Source organism: Rhynchophorus ferrugineus, unplaced genomic scaffold (genome assembly GCF_030347505.1).
Source record: "Rhynchophorus ferrugineus isolate W39M unplaced genomic scaffold, kcgeb_rfMv2 rfM4, whole genome shotgun sequence".
NCBI lineage: Eukaryota > Metazoa > Arthropoda > Insecta > Coleoptera > Curculionidae > Rhynchophorus > Rhynchophorus ferrugineus.
The window spans coordinates 41,907,680-41,927,429 of NW_027472583.1; the positions used below are offsets into that span (position 1 = coordinate 41,907,680).

Here is a 19,750-nt window from a genome sequence, read left to right on the forward strand (position 1 = left end):
CAGTGCAAACATAGATAATGTATTTTCTTTTTTTTTGTAAATAACAATTTTTACATTGCTTTCTCATTACGTTTCCTGCTTTCTTCTCCTCTCGTATTTTCAAAACAAGTTCGCTGATAACCGCTCTGGAAGTAGGTTTGGACTGAGCCTTTAGTAACCTTTTTTTGACAGACAAACGAAACTCGTAAATTGGAATACGACTGCCTGAATATTTATTGTAAAGTTAGGGCACATTTCATATCAATTTTTCCAAGACGAGAGGGCCTTGACATATAGATAGCGCATATAATGCGCTGGAGCATAATTGGCGTCCAATGAGAGCTTCACATTAGGCGCTAGCGCGTTATTGGCAGCAACCGTATTAATATAATATAATTTTTTTTTCTAGAATTTTAGTTACTCCAAACTATAAAATTGTCTCTGTCAACTAATAAACAAAATTAAATGACCATTTCTATAATGTTTTCAACAACAAATCAAGTATCATTCACCTACAATTTATTAGAAATTGTTATTACTCTATTGTTACTGCTATAGTCTATCCAAAGTAGCAGTCAACGTTTCATTTTCTCACTGTCACATTCTGAGGCAGTATTCAAGTCAATAATTAAGCTGTTAAATACCCATCTAACACTAGTTCGCAATTCTACCACCACCTTTTTTCTTCTTCTGTGGGTCTGATAGAATTTATCCAACCAGAAGGGTGTTAGCAACAATCTTAGTCCATAGCAGTCAATAAAAACGACGAACAATCATAACATACAAGTGATAATACTGATAATTAATAGCAATGATAAACATGCTAATATGAAATATGACCCGCACACACGGCACGAAGAGAAGCTAACAAACGACATAACAACTTATACCCTAAGAATAATAATAATGAATGTATAATGAGATGAAGGGAAGCAAACGCACGATATCCTACCAGTAAAATTGGTAGCCCTCGCTAAGCTACATCCAAATAAATAAATAGTAATACTATTGCTGTTGTGCACTCCCTCCCACCCATGTGTGGAGAACTGAGGATGACAGTCGTCTGGCTGCTCCTCCTGTATCTTCACAAACTCTATCTCCACTGGCTAAATACTCTCCTGAACATCTTCAGATGATCAAGGAGACCATTTTCAACGTCATCAGTACCCAACTCCTGGAAAAATTACTAACCGACCCCCGATCTTTACAATAATGTCCTGGAATGCACTGTCGGCACACAATGTCGACATATTGCTTCTCCAGGAAACCTTTCTAAAACCCTCAATCCGATTCAAGATTCCGAATTATTCGATTTATCGAAATGACAGAACAACAGGCCACGGCGGTGATACAATCATCACAGACCAAACACTGCTGGTGAAGGCATCGCCGGGATAATAGATGAGATGGAACTTGGACTAATTGCTCCAAGCAAACCAACTCACTATTCCTCCAATCCACCAACAATAATTGACTTTTTCATTTATCAAAATACGAATCAATCTTGCGACCTGCAAGTATTCCAACACCTCGATTCACTATCTCCTCTCTAAAGAGGAAAGACTTCCAGTCAGTTCACCTTCTGAAGAGCATAATATCTCCAAGAGACCTTCAGCTCTCCATAAAACGTTTCTTCTAAAAAAGCTGCAGCCCTAGATGTTATAACAGCGAACGATCTGAAAAACCTCACTAGCAAGCAACTATCAGAACTTGCTAACATTATCAACTCAATCTTGATATTAAAGCCTTTTCCAAAGAACTCTTGCAAACAGCTTGGTCTACCGAATGACCTACCTGATAAATTCATACTTGTAATGTAGATTTAAATCCCTACCCATCCACAAACCTCGGTTTTAAACCAACTACGACTATGCCAGTCGTAACCCAGGGTCTTGGTCGTCCGCAAAACACTTTCTTTCCCGAATCCAAAGCGACATCAGCAAAAGACCTTTTGGTTGTAGCTGGTCATCATGGAATAAGAAAAAAAGGTTGTGCACTCACTTCCCTAACTCCGATTATGAAAAACGTGCAATGCGCACCGGGGAAAAAGCCAAAGGCTCATACACTAAATACGCTGCCACCATGGCACCAATTTCGGTACTTTTTATTCATGCTTCAAATTATCAATAAATCAGAACTACACATCCGATACTTTGGCCACTTTGGCATTAGTTTCTGGCTTATGAAGTAATTATAATTTATACATTATAGTTGAAACCATAAAACTATTATCTTTAATTTACAGTAATTTAATAATTATGGAAAATATATAATTTAATAATAATATAATATAATAAGTGGAATAAATATAATGGAATAAAATTGAAAAAATAAAAAATCAACACAATAATGTAGGCGATAAATTGGGAAAGTATTAAATAACCAGTAACAACAACAACTGATATATTTAGAATTATAACAAATTACATTAATCAACAACGCGACAGTTCTACCACAACGTTCTTTACAGGTTCAATTGCAATGAACAACTTACTAAAATCTACCTAAAATGGCCCAGACATATTAAAAGACAGATATCTTCTTTCTAGAAACTAATGGGACTATACCCAGTAAATAAAGCACAGAGCGTCTTCACAAATTAACACTCTTCAAGTTCTAACGTCCATTGGACATCTCGAGATATTAGATCTGACAAAGATGTTACAGCCCACGAAAATGTATTAACAATGTTGCCATTCGTGGTAATTTTTTCTCTTACCAAGTGTCCTCAAAAGACGACAAATCCCACATCTAAAAAGAAGCGACAATCCCGCCTAATTCATTTCACATTATCGTTCAAACATTTTAAAACACAAAGGACCTAAGATTTAAAAAGTATAAAATATCAAATTACCATATGCAAAGATTTACGATAAGTACAATTAATATTAGAAACGATTTATGATTTCCTTGCATGTACATGCCTTATCTGCATTTTAAACAAATAAAACTAACTTTTATAGTCATCAAAAAAATGATTTTTCACAAAATATGACTTTTGAGTCAGATATTTAAGGTAATAGAGTTTTCGTAATAGAGAGAAAATCCGTAAAAAATAAGTAGTATTTCTAATGACTGCTGAGCCTGCTTCATTGCATTAATTTACTATTTTTGTAGTATAGATAATTATTAAGATTGGTAACATAAAATGTTCACTTCAGGTGCTTCAATATAATAAACCTCATGACATGAATTCCATGGTAGGATGTATTTCAATTTTAGTTCAGTTATTTAGATTGAGCATTATACTTACTATTTAAATTTCCATTAGGAACTACATTTTGATCAAAATTATCTAATAATGATCATCTGGCAATCCTCAAGTTTATAACGGTTTACATTTAAAACCACTTCTAGACTATAGTGGAATTACACGCAAAAAAGATTCGCTGTATTTGAACCATTACATTTTGAGTAAAAATTTTTATTTTGTTTTTGTATTTACCCGAAAAAGCTATAAAAACATTATAGAAACAAATTTGGCTAAAAGTATACCCAAAAATAGGGGAAAGAACAAATATGATATGATAACCAAAGATGTCCTGTAAAACTTACGACTAGAGCATTTAAGAGCTAATTTTATTTCCTATTTCCTATTTTCTCTATAGTTTACTCTTAAAAGGCAACAAAGCAGCAACCAGTAAACAAGGTTAAACAAGGCAACAATATGCTGTTACCAAGAGGCGACAGGAACCAATTTCGCAAACGTTTATATATGCTTCAATTTATGAATAATAATTCATAACTACACATCAGTTACTTTAGCGCTTTACTACTTTGCTATCAGTTCTTGGCTAATAAAATAGACATAATTTATACCTTATAGGTGCAACCATAAAACGCTATTATCCTTAATTTAAGAATTATTGGAAAGATGCAAATAATACAGAGGAAAATAAATTAAATAAATAGATATATAAAGAAATAGAAAACAATAATTGGAATAAATAAAATAGAATGAAATAAAAAAAATTAATATTCTCTGAAAAATCTCACCATATGATGAAGCTCAAGATGGTCATCACAAAACACAGTGAAATCAACAGAATAAAAAAGTAGTGACTCTGAGCGTATTGTCTTCACAAATGAGCTGTTATGAAGTTCTAACAGCACTTGGAAATGTAAAGATGTCACAACTGGCAACAACAGTACTAGAAAAGAAACAAACAGGTTACCATTCATGGTAATTGTATTATCGTTCAAACATTTTAACCATAAATGACCCAAACATAAAAGAAGGTATAAAATTACCATATGGAATCGTAAGTACTATAAATATTACGAATCATTTATGATTTTAAGTAGTTAATGAGTTAGATCAAAGGATAACAAGATTAATTGGCTGACATGAGAAATTGATTGTTTAACACTAAAAATTTACTTAAATTAAATAATAGATTTAAAATAAACCATGACATGACACGGCTATGGCAAATGTTATGTTGAAAACAAGAACAGAAACGGTATAGTAAAAATGTCAATCAAAACAAGCCCAATTCATTTTTATTAGCCTTATAACAAAAATTATTAATGCCGTGAAATAAACAATGATTAAGCCCAAGGTCAACTTAATATAAGAAATATTCTTAGGTCACTGTAATTCACATTAGAAGAATCCCCGATCTATAAATTATTCAAGTTTGACTAACAAATAAAACTAAATGGCACTTTTCATAATTTTTGCCTCCGCTAAACATAAGTCAATTGCTCACGCGCTAATCAACCACAAGTCAATTATAAATGTTTTATAATTGATTATAATTCGTTAATATACTGTTAATAAAACTAGGGCTATTTTCTATTCTGTTTCAATACATCTGCTACGAAAGATGACTAAGTATGTGCTGTTATTATTGGCCATTTTATGGGGCTTCTTTGTTACTGAAAGCCGTAAGTACAAAACTATTGCTAGTAAGAATATAATAAAATGAAATAGTTAAGTATCAAATATGAAATCACCACAATTTTTTATTATTAATTATAGGTAATCTATATAAATTAAATATTGCTGCCAAATATATAGCATACTTTATAATAATAAATTAATTAAAATGTTAATTTGAAATATCCTCCTATTAAATTACACAGGTGTGCAAAAAAATGTTAAAAGCTGTTTAGGTTTTGTGACGTAATCTTTATTATGTGTTTGGGTGTGTCGAGTCCGAAAATGGCTTCCTTTTTTTGTCAAAGGACGACAAATTTCTTGTCAGTTTGGATTAATGTTAGTCTGCTTTCATTGAAACGCTCGATTTACCTGTGTAAATACTGGTACAGTTTACCCATCATTTCCTCTAATTTACTAATAGTACTTACAAGGTCAGTGGTGAGTGGCGTTGTCTGCGTGTTAGATTGGGTCTGACTGTTGGTTACTGCGTGTGTGTATGTTATATGAGGAACTTGTATTGGTGCTTTAGGCACCAATACAAGAGTTAAATGGTATTACTTTAGTTAAATGGTATGGGCTGTTTTGGTGGTCGTAAGTTTCTTTTTTCTCTCAGTGCTGGATAAAATTTTTGTTTTTGCCACTCTTGGACTAGGCATCGCCTATAATTTTCAGGATGCTCAGCGTCACAGTTAACGCATTTTACTTTATCGTCACGTGTTTGTTCATTGGTCGCATGCTCTCCTGCGCATTTCACATATCTATACAATTTGCGACAGTATGTTTTGGTATGCCCATATGCGTGAAATCTGGCGCATTGTGGGATGATTCTTTTTGTTGATGGTACCTCATATTTAATGACATTGTGGTCCAAGTCCTTAATCTTGTAAACATGTTTATTATTTTCTTTAGGCTTCAAATCTATATAAAATATTGGCAGTGGCTCCGTTATTGCATAATGTTTAATATTATGTATGTTTACAACTTCGTGGCCTTGTACAGCTAGGGCTGTTTTAATTGTGTTTGAATCTGTGGCGTGATGAAGTCTTTTTATGACAAATTTAAAGGTTTTTTCGGACGTTCGTTGAAAACTATGGTATTGTGTGCTTCTATTGTCCAATTCTCTTGTTAAAACTTTGAAATGTTCAGGGTCCAACATTTGAATCTTCATTGTTTGAGATCCGATTGTTTTTATTGTGTAATTATTACATATTGTTTTGAGCAAGTCATGCAGATGTTTAACAACACCTACTTTATATATTGTTATTGGGGATGGTCTAGGAATTGCTTCTGGTTGGTTTTCTTTGTTGTTCTGGTTTTCTTCTATCTCCTCTGTCAGGACACTGAAACTGTTGTATGTTTGGATAGGTGTTTGAAGCCAATATTCGCTGATTTTCGTCTGTTTTCGGACGACTTGTTTTTCGGAAATCCTCCAGCGTTTTTTCTTGGTAACCATGTTCCATTCATGCATTTGGGGGGCTTCTGTTATTGGCAGTTGATCGTTATTTCGAATATCGGGTCATTCAATTGATAAATCGACAGAAAGATGTTGTGGATTAGCTATTATGTATTGAAATTAACCTTACAGATCACTTAATAGTTACTAAATGTTTAATATAAATTTGTTTTACGCGCGTCATATTTTACTCGCTCGATTTACCGTTCCGGAAATAAGAAAGAAAATTCCTAGAAGGTAGAGCCTTGCTTATAAAAAATAAATTTTAAATTTCACGTTCAATGGTTCATGTTTTAAATTACGTTCCCACCCTACAATGGTTGTGACTAGGTTTTCACTTTTTATGACCGGCACTTTTATGACATCAATAGTAACACAGCTGTTTTTTTCTTTTTTTACAACGGAGCATTCAGAAAGGTACGTCTGCACTCAAATTAAAGCTTGAAATGATTTTAGCATTCTTTTGATGATTGTTTTATGCGCATCTTTTAGTCAGAGACGATCCTTGCTCTTGAAGTATTCCTAGTGCTTATGAATAATCGTTAGAATCGTAATAAGAACTCCCTAATAAATCTCATTTAAATACTTCCAAACACTTATTCCTTTACCGGTTTACAAAATATATTATTGCATCTTTTGAACCCGCAGTTATTATTTGAATTAACTTTGATAGTTCAGACTGTATAACTTATGTTGATAGTTTGTTCAACCATAACTTTCTACACCTGGAATTGGAGAAATAGATGCATTGTTATATAAGCAATGATAATTCGGTTAAAAAACATTCTCGATATTAGAAATATAGGCATAGTCTACCGTTCTTTAACGCCGTTCTTTTCAATGGTAACTATCGTAGCTTGTGTTACTTCTTGTTTTATCTAGTTTTGTTGGAAATGTATATTTTGTTATATCGTTAGAGCTGTTCGTCCTCGAGCACATTCACTGGAGTGTACTGTCCAGTATGCATCATAACTCCATATTTTAATGTTTTTTTTAAATAATGAGTTTTAATAATTTTTTAATAATGGAAATAGTCCTAGTTCCCGGATTCGCTAATTTAGCCCATTTCTATGTTATAATTACTAAGAACGAATACACAAAAATTATACGAATAATTACGAATTAGGTATTTTATATCATAAATCGTTTTGTTGTTTTCATTTTGTACTAAATCCATGTAAAACAGCGGGAAATCCTTAATGCGTTTTTCGCGTTTGCATTTTCGTTTATCGTTTTTTTTTTTCACTAGGCGTAACGGTCGCGATTTTATGTTCGTGAGTCTCTAGTTCGCATTTAATATCATCCTGACTTGTTAGTGACGGTAATTCACTAATAACAACTCTGTGCCACTTATCGCTTTTTAATTGATATGTGTGGAATTCGAGTTTATTGAATGGATTATCCGTCGTCTCTTTATTATATTTCATTTGAATCAGGTGCTTCTTCATACTTCTATAATCTGTTTCGCTTGTGCAAGTAACATTAACGTTATTATATGACATAGCTTTGAACTGTACTCGGTTAGTGGCTACTCCTTTGATATTTGTATGTATTTATACAAGAGTACTTGTTTTTACTGTCCCAGTATTATAAGACCAAAACTTGGAACGTCCTTTGGTTCACTTTAGATTGACCGTGTCGCCGAAACGTATACCTGGGAACTTTTTCAGATTGTTAACCAGAAGTTGACCATAATACAATACAGATGTATTTTTTGTTATCTTTCTAGTGTTGTTTTCGAGCAGGGAAAAAACGTCTTGACCCTACGAAGGTTGAGACCGAACTAAGTAATTAATTATATTTATATATACACCAGTGTGTTTAATAAATTCGTAAACAAGAATCTGATCTTCTCGGAATAGGAAGTGAAAAACGGAGATAGTTTTGTATCCAATTAATTAGCAAAAATTAAACACGACTTTATTTTTACTAGTGATCGTCCTGTGTTCGAAATTCGACCACTATGTATTTAATTAATCATGTTTTTCTCATAAAGGACTAATTATTAAGGACTAATTTAAAAATGATATGTTATTAAAACTTATTTTCACAGTACTTAACTGACTTCAAAAAAGGAGGAGGTTGTATGTTAGGCTGTATTTTTTTTAATGTAAGTTCACCGATTTCTCCGTCAATTATGGGACGATTTTCAAAATTCTTTTTCTATTCTAAACAGTGCACTTCTGAGGTGGTCCTATTGGAACCAAGTCAGGATCTGACGGGGGGACCGGGGGAATCGGGGAAAACCCTCAAATTTTAAAGGCACGTACAAAATTTTCACATATTTTTTATCTAAAATAATCACATATTTATGTATAATGTTATTGCTGGACTGATGTAACGCAAGAGCGGAAGTCGTTCAGTGCAAAAGCCGTTCTGTTTGCTTTTTAAACACTAAACATATGATATGAGAGGCCGTAGGAATATTGCAGGCTACTGCTTCTATGGTATAGTGGTTAGAGTGCTCATATCACACGCGGAGGTCGCGGGTTCGATTCCCGGCGGGGCCAACAACTCTTTGTTGTTGTTCTAGTTTGGTGAGAACATTCGTCAAAACATCTAGACTAGATAGCGGGCCCGGGGACCTGAACCATTCGTTATTTTCAATCATTGTCTCTTTATTCGTATTTTTAAAATAACTGCATAATTTACTGAGTAAATATCTAACACTAAAAAAAGAAAATAAAATATAATCTATAATAACACTAGATCATTATCTAGACGACCATTGTTACTCTCGAATGTATGTTAATTTATGTTGGAAATACCTTCCGATAAAGCAAACATATTAATTTGGTTTCTCTGCAAAAATGTAAATTATAACTTTTCATGACCTTACTATTCTTAATCGTTTTTTATCCAAACTTGCCATAGCTCTTTAATAATTCCAACAATTCGGGAATAACCGAAAGTAATACAATACTCTGCTTATAATTCCATAACTTCGTTTAATAATGTTTTAACAATTCACTTTCCGTTTCAATATAGTTTCAATTTTTTCAAAAAATACTCATTAATTTTAACGAACACTATACTGTATATATATATATTTTATTTTAAAAACTTTTTTAGAAACCTTTAGCTCCAGCGAGATTCCAGCCTAGGACATTATTGTCGGCAAGCTAAACTCTTAGCCCGCACTTCTACCGCTGGGTTTGTTTATATATTTTGTGTAACCGCTCTGACATCTATTCTATGTTGCTTTAAAATTGCCCTAAAAATTCTTCCTCGATATAAGGTGGTGCCAGGTGCCCTCGTTTTCTTCAAAAAGGGAGGCAAAATTTTCGCTAAGTCGATTAATATATAGATTCATTTTTATCATAATGTACAATTTAATATATTACGACCTTAAATAATACATCCCTGTTCAGTTCCATAAAAATTAGTTATCTAAAAAAAATTAAAATGAATTTCCTATATCTAGATATTATTTTATATCGTTCCGTGAAGTACTTTGAATTATTAAATCTTTACAGGCGCTAATCATTGGCCGTTTAAATTTGTATTTTCAATGAAATTTTTGAATTCATTACTTGTGTAGCTTGACATGAAGAAATCTGCTGTCGAAATCCATCAAACGCTTTTAGAAACTTATGAGGATGCTCAGTTATATACATTAGTTTTAATGGCAATGACGGAGAAAGGCTAAAAGGCAAAAAAAGTTCAAAGATAAAGAATTGGAATATTTTAGAAAAATTGATGAAAACTCGAAAACTACGCTAATACTGAGTGAAAAATCATGGGTAGTGGGTGGACAAATGTCTATCCCTTTCTTTGAGTTATGACAGGTCCATTGTCGTTTCTGCAGTATCCGGTCCGATCTAGTTCTCTGTCTTTGTGTGTATCTTTTGGCTGCTACTATAAGTTTTATCCCCTATAACCTATGGACACACTCTGACTTACATGCCTAAACTTGTGAATCATATGGTTAGGTGATAAGAAATCAATCAAAGTATTATCATCCGGATTTCCATTATCACAAAAATAATTTTAACACTTGGCTTATACATAATATATCTTTATTAATAACAATGATGTTGGAAATGTACTCCTCAGTAGCTCCTTATAACTCCCCATAACAATTCTGATGCTCCTCAACTCAAGACTGAAATATTTTGTTTGTATGTATGAGCACATCATCATCTTGAAATGTGGCTGTGTTTAGAATGCGCAGCATTATGCTAGTCATAGTAAGAACTTTACTATTGAAGATATCGATATGATAAAATACAGTAATTCAACTAGTAATATGAATGAGAGTACCATCTGAATACCTCAATATTGCCGCCCAAATAATGACGAGATTTTTCCCATGGTTGACTGTAGGAAACAGATATTCCTGATAATAGTCCTGTTTTCGGATTCTGCATAAATAAGCCCGGTCCTTTGAAGAAATAGAGCATCAGGTGTTCAGATTGTACTATCGCTGCACCAATTCTTTAGCAGCTTAGCATTGCTTTCAGTTGAAAGAGGTTTTGGAATAACAATTTCTATGAATGTTCCTGCCATACTCTTTTTGTAGAAACAGTATTTCTCAAGTGAAGATCTGCTGTTACTTTGGTCGTGGTAGTTTTGTGATGACCAACCACAATTCCTCTAAATGTTCATCGATATCTGTCAGCTAACTTTGGCTAGTTGGTTTTGTCTATTATTCCTCATTGTCGGTAATTTTCAACATGATTTCTGAATTATGTCATTAGCGTAGATAATGTCGCTAATGGAACATTAAACAATTCAGATATTTTCATCACAGGCGCTAACCGAGCATAAACGATTTTCCTTCTTTCGAAGTCTGAGAACTCAAAAATTTGAAGTCGAACCCTGAATTATACCCTACAAGCCTTCAAAATATAACATACAACCTGACATACCAAATTATTCACATGGAAGCAATATTGCAAATATGCAACAATATGTACTATATTGCATGGTTTTCATATTACTTTGTCTAGCCCCTGTATGATTTCAAAATTTAAGTAGCTATTTAAACAAAAGGAACAAAATTTTAGTTGTATTAATATTAAAAGTAACACAACTTTGGGTTAATGTATCATAACTAACGTCCTTATATTAATATATTTTAATCTGTAGCCTGTTAAACTATGGTTCACATGTAGAGAGATTTTTATAGTTTATTCCTAATACATGTAAAACATTATTAAACATGTAAAATAAACAATTCTGCAATTCAAAATACAAAATAAACTAACAATTTTATTTAATACTAAAAATGAATTAATTCCTAGACTATGTGGGAGGTTACTATTACTCAAGTGTCACCATGAAGATATCGGACATCAATCCTAATTTGCTGACTCACATTTACTATGCATTTGTTACTGTTAACGCTGACAGTTCAGTAACTATACAGAACGAGAGAAAAGGTAAATATATCCATGGAGATTATCTACTAAAGAATATATCTTAATATCCTGGTTTTTTTCCAAATAAATATTCTTACAGGTCTTGTTAAGCCACTAGCTGAGCTCAAAGATTCTAACCCGGATTTAAAGTTACTATTTAGTTTAGTAAATAACAACGGTAGCTTTACGAAAGTAGCGTCAAACGAAACATTGAGAGCAAGTTTAATTAAAAACTGTTATCAGCTGCTGGAGAAATACAACTACGATGGAATAGACTTTGACTGGGAGTTTCCTTCCTTAGCAGATATTGTAAGTTTTACACTTTTTAGTTAACGCATCTGCTACTTTATTTTTAAAGTACTTCAATCGCAAAGTAAAGAGATATAGAAGGCAATTTCTAATATATAAAGTTGTAACCAAGCTCTTCGCATGTTAATCACCGCGTGACCTAGTAGAATATTTGTAGTAGGAAGTTTACAAAAATTATTTTAATAAAATATGATATTTAAATAATAGTAACCATTTAAAATATACAATAAAACACCCTAATCTGATAATTACTATAAAAATATAATATAAAACGTTAAAGTAAGTCAAAGTAAAACTCGACTCGACAACAATATAGTATGGCTTACCCAAAGGTTGAAAAGACAAAAACCCTATGAACTATTACAGTTAAATAATACGTTAAAAATCGCCATGTTTTATAATTATGGGAAATAGACCTTCACGCGCTGCTTAAACTTCTGAAAGCTTAGATCTGGACGTGAAGAACAATATTAAAGAACTATAGAGTCAATATTTTCATTATTAACATTTTAAAATGTAACATATGCACATAGTACCTTAAAAAATTCTGGTATAGTCTTCGGTTTTTATATTTCCAAATTATTTTTCTTATTTATATTGATTTAATATTAGTTTATTAACGACTATTAACGATTATATAGACCACTAATTTAATATTAGTAGTATAGTATTTGCCAGCACCACATAATGCTTTAGCTATGTAGTTTGTGGGAAATTTAATATACAAATATATTAACTATTCTATTTCATCAATATATTTCAATATCAACATTACTCCATAATCTTGATGTGTGTCTCTCTGTATTTTTGTGTCTGCTCCGTATTATTTTAATACGATACGATTGGGTTAAGATAAATTTTGTATTTTATATTTATAATTATTCCCAGCTTGGTACCCGCAGTGATTGAGGCAATAGGTCTTCCAACTGTCACAATATTCGCAAGTTTGAATCCCACTAGGTCGTAAATATAATTCATGTTTGTGATTCTCCACAGATGTCTTTAAAGTAGTAACTGGGCAATCTTAATGCTGAAAACGGTGATTTGTCGCCACTAAGTAGTTACCAAAAAGGCCATTTTAAAACGTAAAAAATATAATTATTTTTAATAAATATGTAAAGTCATTTTTATTAAAATTAAAATTGTTGTTTAATTTGAATATTCAAGTGATTTGTTAGATAATTTTTATACGGAGAGATTTTTAATGAAAGTGCCATTAAATTATTTTCTCCACCAACTAGCTTAGTTTAAATGAAATATGTAGAATGCAGAATTACTATTCCGTACGCAAATAACTATTCATGTATTTAAAATTCCCGTCTACCAAATTATTGGTGATAAATTATCATGGCAAGTTGTTCAACTGAACAGCACTTTCAGATAATAAAACTATATTTGTGAAATGAATGTTAATTACTACAAATATCAACTCCCCAAAGTTTGCTGACTAAAAATATGTCTAGTAAACAAGGATCCAATATTCGTATATCAAAGGAACGCCAGTGCAAGGGAACACAAAACAGTAAATACCTTGCAAAAAATGCAATTTTGTTTTTTGTGCTATGCAGAATGTCCTCATGAGTTCATCAATGTTAATGATCTGTTCATTAATACTTTTTATATGATAGCTTGATATGGGACGTCGTCAACAGGTGCGTAATTCAGCAGCAAGCAATGGAACCACAAAAAACTACTATTTGCTATTGATTTTGGTAAATAGTAAACTCATGAGATTAAAATTTATAATGCCGCAACATCAATATATTGCCGCATCAAATTTGACTTTTAGTTTATTTTGGATCATAGAGTAATATAGAAAGTTTGATACAATAAAAATACAAACTTTTGCGTGATCTCAGCAGGAAGACGGTAAGAATGTCACTTCGCTGCATTTCATTGGTTAGTTTAAATCACGATTACGGTGCACCTGTAAAGAAAATATTCTGTCAGGAAAGCATTTAATCGGTCGAGCATTTTATATGCATTAATTGACCACCCACAACATATCTCCTCGCAAATATAATCAAAACAATTTATTAAAATAAAATTTGATATAAATACAAATATTATAAAATATCCAAAAGGTAAAATATAAATATATAATGAATATAAAAAATGTATATAATAAGAAAATGATGAAATATAAATATATAAATAAAAAGTAAAGTAAGAAGTAATAAAAATGCTGCAATTTTTCAACATATCTCCTCGCAATTCAATGTTAATTTGAACACATTTTGGTTTTAAAGTGTGAGCAATATTTCCATGATATCTTCTGTTACATTCCTGTAAATAACAAATAAATATGAATATAAATGCTCTATATAAATAATCATATGCGTACCAGATAGAAGTAATGCTAAGTCACACACACATTCTTAATCTAGATATCTTGGGTTGTTTCCTCCAAGAAAAGCTTGGCTTTTTTATTTCCGCACATACACTAAATACACAAAACTTTAGAGAATGAAGATATATTATAATCAAATAATAGTAATTAAAATAGTGCCACAAAAATGCTGATCGTACATTATATCAGATATGCAATAGAAACAAACAATAGCGTTATAGAAGTGAACTATATAAATTCCTTAGGCCAATTCAAATAAACCAGTCAAAAAAGTGGTCTCAGAGCCAGCATTAGTTTAAACCACGCAAAACATTTCCTCAATTTTGTCTATTTAAGTAAAACCTCTATATATTACTCTATGTTTTGGTTTGATACATAACAAAATTCCAATGTAAATAAACAAAAACCATATTATTAAATATAATTTATTTATTACCATTGTACTATATCTAGTGTAGTATGTAATCATATATTATCGAAGGACTTAAACTATAGTAAATTATACAACCATAATACTTTGTGGTGTAAAGTTGTTTTATTATACTTCTTTCATTTTATTGAACTCTTTTCTACACCATCTACAAGTATGAACTAGAGTTATAGGCGCGTTTTTTAAGTTGTGCTATCCCCTGGAAATTTAATCCATCTAATCTACAATTTTATATCCAAGTAATGTATTTTATTTTGATTGGAAAGCATATTTACCTTTTTACGTTTAGTTCCTGTTTCCTTTGGTATTGCGTTTCCATCATACTTTTATTAAGTGTTTAATTGTTTTTCTGTGTACCTGCATGATGCATGATGCTGTTACATTGCAATAATTCTTTGGCACACCTCAAATCCATAGGATTAAATATGCAATAATAAACAATTGTAATCCTTTCTGACTATCATTTAATCTACATACTAAAAAATGAAAATTACATAAAACATAAAAATTCAATTTATATTTCTCTAGTGACAATATGATATAGTTCTCGCTCAAAGACTATATTCCTGAGTTTTCTAAGAATACCTGCCATATTAACAGTTTCTTCTGAAATAATTGTATTATATTATACTGCTGAGAATATATTATCAATATAAACTACTCACGTTAATCATTTCTTATATTTGACTCCGAATAATGTCAACAACAAAGTGATTTTTATCACTCACTTCGTCGCATGTGGATGGTTTCTCTTTGGTGAATCTATCTTGAGATATTTTAGTTAAAGTGTCCATATGTAGTAATGCATTTTAGTGGCAAGAGCTGCTTAGAGATAGAATCAGTTTGTGACTCTGACTGTTTTTTACCTTTATTTTAATTTTGTCAATTTTAATCAGAGTAATCATAAATATTAAACAAAGCAAAAAAATAACATTTGCCGATTTATAACCTTTTATTATTATAAGTAATGTCTTGAAGAATTTTGCAGACATTTGACAACCAGCAGAATTTTATAGGTTATTTCGATTACATCTTCATATGCATCAAACATCACTATATCTCGTTTGAACTAAAATAAAATGAGAATAAAAAGTACGGTCTGATTTTAGAACGAATTTACAATATATTCGATATCGTGATTACATGAGTTCACTGATGTTTTCGGTGAACTATAGTTTTAGGAATAAATAACAATGAACCTTCCGCATAAAATATTTTAGGGCATAATTATATTGCATAAAGATATTCGTCTTAACCGTGCTAGACTTTTTCTTCGATATAATCCAGACCATTCCTTAATCAAAAGTAGTAGGAAGTTGAAGTACTCATACGAGTCATATGGTCTTTTAAATAAGAAAATAATTTCATAAATACTTCACACACTTTAAGTCCATTTCAACATCGACCACTCTGTTAACAAAAACTTAGATAAAGCACATAGTTTAAGACAGGGAATATTTGAACAACTGACCATATAAAATAGAATATTTTGAAGCCTGTTAAATATGGCTGCTACTTTAGTGTTATGAAATTTATGCTTCACTAAATACTTCTTGAGATATGAGAAAAGCCAGGGGTCAATCTAAATCCTGTATCTGAGGAATAATATTAAAACAATCCATATATTAACGTGACACACGTGACACATATATTACAACAAATTGTTAATAACAACTATTATTCGTAAACATATTGTTTGTAAAGTTCAGATCTATCATACGATTTCAAACCTAAACTTAATTAGCATTTGATGGTTGTACACCCACATAGTTTTAAACCACGGCACAGTTTGCATACATAATTTAATAAGAATTCAAAGGGTTTTTGTCTGTTTAACCTTTGACCCTCCACTATGGTGGAGCAGTTGTAGTACTTCGACGTATTTATGATCACGCATTTTGTTGTTGTATTTTTTAACCGACCTCAAAAATATAGAAGTTTCTATGTTCTCTTGTATAGTTTTTTAAATGTATTAACGATTTCTCCGTCTATTATCGACCTTATCTAAAATAATCAGATATTGGTGTATAATGTTATTGCTGAACTGATGTGATGAAAAATCGGAAGTAGTTCGTTGCAAAAGTCAGTCAGTTTGCTTTTCAAGCTCTAACCTTATCATATGAGACGTCAAAAGAACAATTGCGAGCAACTATTTCTATGGTGTAATGGTTAGAATAATAAGCTCACACACGGAGGTCTTCGATTCGATTCCCATCATAGGGCACACCTTTTTTTTGTTCTAATTTGATTGCAACATTTGTCAAATCACTTGTACTTTTACTTGTGCTATCCATTGTAATACTTAATGAAATTACTGCGTAACTCATTGAGTAAATATCTAACACTGCATAGAGAAAAATAAAATAATTTTAACAAAAAATTGAATCGACTTCAATAAATAAAGAATTCACTAAAAAGTAAAAAATAATCAAATTTAGATTTTTGCCACAAAAAAATGCTTCGAAATACAATATGTACATAATAATAGTTACAATAACTAAATATAAGTAACAACAACTTATTTAACCTAACTACTACACGTATTTTATATTCTACTACATACACAAAATTTAGCTTAATACCCACCTAAATATATTTACATATTTACAATATTATTTTAACTTCTACCAACTGATCAGTGAAGTCGGTGCCGAGCCCGAACAATACAAAAATAATAATATAATTTTGTGACATATACACGAAATTAAATTACGAACAAATCAAATCTAATTTGCTGCCCTGCACTAACTTCAAAGTGATCAGTTGGTAGTAGTTAAAAAAATATTGTAAATATATAAATAGGTTTAGGTAGGTATTAAGCTAAATTGTGTGTATATAGTAGAATATAAAATACATGTAGTAGAGGTTAAATAATTTTTTTACATATATACAATTAAGTAATTTTTGTTTACTTTTATTTAATTATTAAAACGCTTTTTCTTTTTCTGTTAGAAATCTCTAAAAAAGTCGGTTCAATTTTTTGACTTCAAAATATGTTTATATAATAACCATTTATTATGATTATTTAAAATTTATAATTTAGGTTTAGAGATTATTTTGTTTATTATTTACATTTACTAACAGTGATTCACTAAAAATAGTTGCTACAAAGATGCAATTTGTAACGATTCCGAAATATCAGCTAACTTTAGTTAATAAACGGCTCACCCCTCCAGAAATCAATAGCTAATATATAATAAATTAAATATACATTTCATTTTACTATGCTCTCAAACAAGTAAAATAAATATTAATTCATTTTATTTTCAGGTCAACTTCAGTGCTTTACTGAAAGAATTCTCCGAGAAGTTCAAGAAACACAACTACTTATTGACCGCTGCCGTGAATCCCATACCCACAAGGAGTTATGGATATGACGTCCCTGAAATGGCAAAGTAAGATAAGCTACTAGTTTATCTAGTTTCAACGCAACTATTTACTCGTGGTATTTCTTTGATTTCCATTATGCTATTGAATTGGGGCATTAAACATGATCATAAGCAACTAGTTCGTGGGAAGATAAATAAATAAAGAAACAAATATTTCTCTCAAATAACTGTACCGATATTTAACATTGTGAATTGTTAATACTAGCAACCGAGTTCCTACCTCATTAATAGTGTATATTTGCATTATTTTGGGAGTTTCAATTGTATACCGCATCTTATTTTGAAAAGTAATTCAGTGCCTCTCCTAAAACTTTAAATGCAGTTTAAAATAGTATTTCATTGGTTTTAAAACTATCGGATACAATAGAAAATGTTAAAAGTCAACCACTTATTTCAATGTTTAATGTAAATTGTGATCTTTGTACTCTTTTATTATATATATATATATATAATATATTCATAATTCAGCACTTCTCAAGGCGACAGTACCTTCCTACTATTGGACCGTGGTTCAGAGTCCACATTAAACTATAGGTCCAATCCAGCTCAACCCTCGTTGGTAAAAAGCTGACTTTAAAATATTTTTGAAAAGTTTTTTAACAATTCAAATAAATACCCTCAAAAACATAGAAACTATCCATTTTATTTAAGCTTACAAAGTTTTTACAGTGCAATTTTTTAAATAGCAATAAAGGTAAGACTTGTTTACAAGGTTCCCACAGGTAGGAACAAAACATAACCACTTAATATCAGCTTTTGAGTGGAAACGAGAAAAAGTCAAGTCAAAGGGGAAAAATGCGTAGCACTCAAAAGTAGTATAAACACGACCTGGAAAACTTTCATTTCAAATTATGCTTAGTCTTATATTATATCAATTATGAAAGACATGAACAATGAATGATGTGAAAGAAAACACACTAATATAAACAAAACTGTATATAGTAATAGCAGAAAATTTTTCTTAACATGATTAAATCTTTTAATTGTAAATAAAATAAAATTTAAGAAGTATTTTATTATTATCTACTAACTACAATATTCACTCAACATAATCAAGTCAAGTGTTAAACTCTTAATATATTCTTAATGAGAGCATGAAAAATAACATTTAGTTCGTTCGATTAAACATAATTACGTATGTATGTTAAGTATAGAACATGCTTAAGCGATAATTCTTGACTAAAATAACTTATTATAACATGAATATTTATGTTCAATCAAAATATATAAATTTATAGCAACTCTTATCGACGTACAATCTTCTGACGTCTTTTGCATTAGTCCAGTAGTTTTTTTATTTCCACGTTGCATGCATTCTGATTTTAAGGCGAAATCTTGAATAACTTCGTGGATTCATATAATATGACAGTCTTCATGCAGTTCTTTGTCATCTAATGATAAGCAGTGATTTGACAGCATTGAATTCTAGGCAAATTTATGGCCTAATAGAAAACCACAAGCCCTAATTCTTCTTGTGCAAATGTATCACGCCAATAGATTAATTTTAAAGGATTTACAACCAACTTTATGTTGAAATCTCATCATCTCATCTCTTTTCAGTATGCGTTATTCACAAAACATGGAAATATAGA

General features: G+C 31.1%; 1 protein-coding gene and 1 long non-coding RNA gene across 2 annotated transcripts in view; one reads left to right on the forward strand and one right to left on the reverse strand.

Moving 5' to 3' along the window:
* Positions 1-4,683: 4,683 nt before the first annotated feature.
* The window catches only part of LOC143195813 (acidic mammalian chitinase), a 31,683-nt gene continuing 16,616 nt past the window's right edge, over positions 4,684-19,750 (forward strand). Inside the window, exons 1-4 of the mRNA XM_076403278.1 lie at positions 4,684-4,869; positions 11,564-11,701; positions 11,781-11,989; positions 18,040-18,164. Of these exons, the coding sequence (XP_076259393.1) occupies positions 4,809-4,869; positions 11,564-11,701; positions 11,781-11,989; positions 18,040-18,164 (533 nt within the window). The 5' untranslated portion in view covers positions 4,684-4,808. The remainder of the gene's footprint in view (positions 4,870-11,563; positions 11,702-11,780; positions 11,990-18,039; positions 18,165-19,750) is intronic.
* On the reverse strand, positions 14,013-15,735 carry LOC143195817 (uncharacterized). Its single transcript, XR_013005598.1, has 4 exons — positions 15,435-15,735; positions 15,045-15,375; positions 14,776-14,990; positions 14,013-14,275 (listed from the first exon to the last, which is right to left on the reverse strand). It is a non-coding gene; the product is annotated as an uncharacterized LOC143195817 (long non-coding RNA).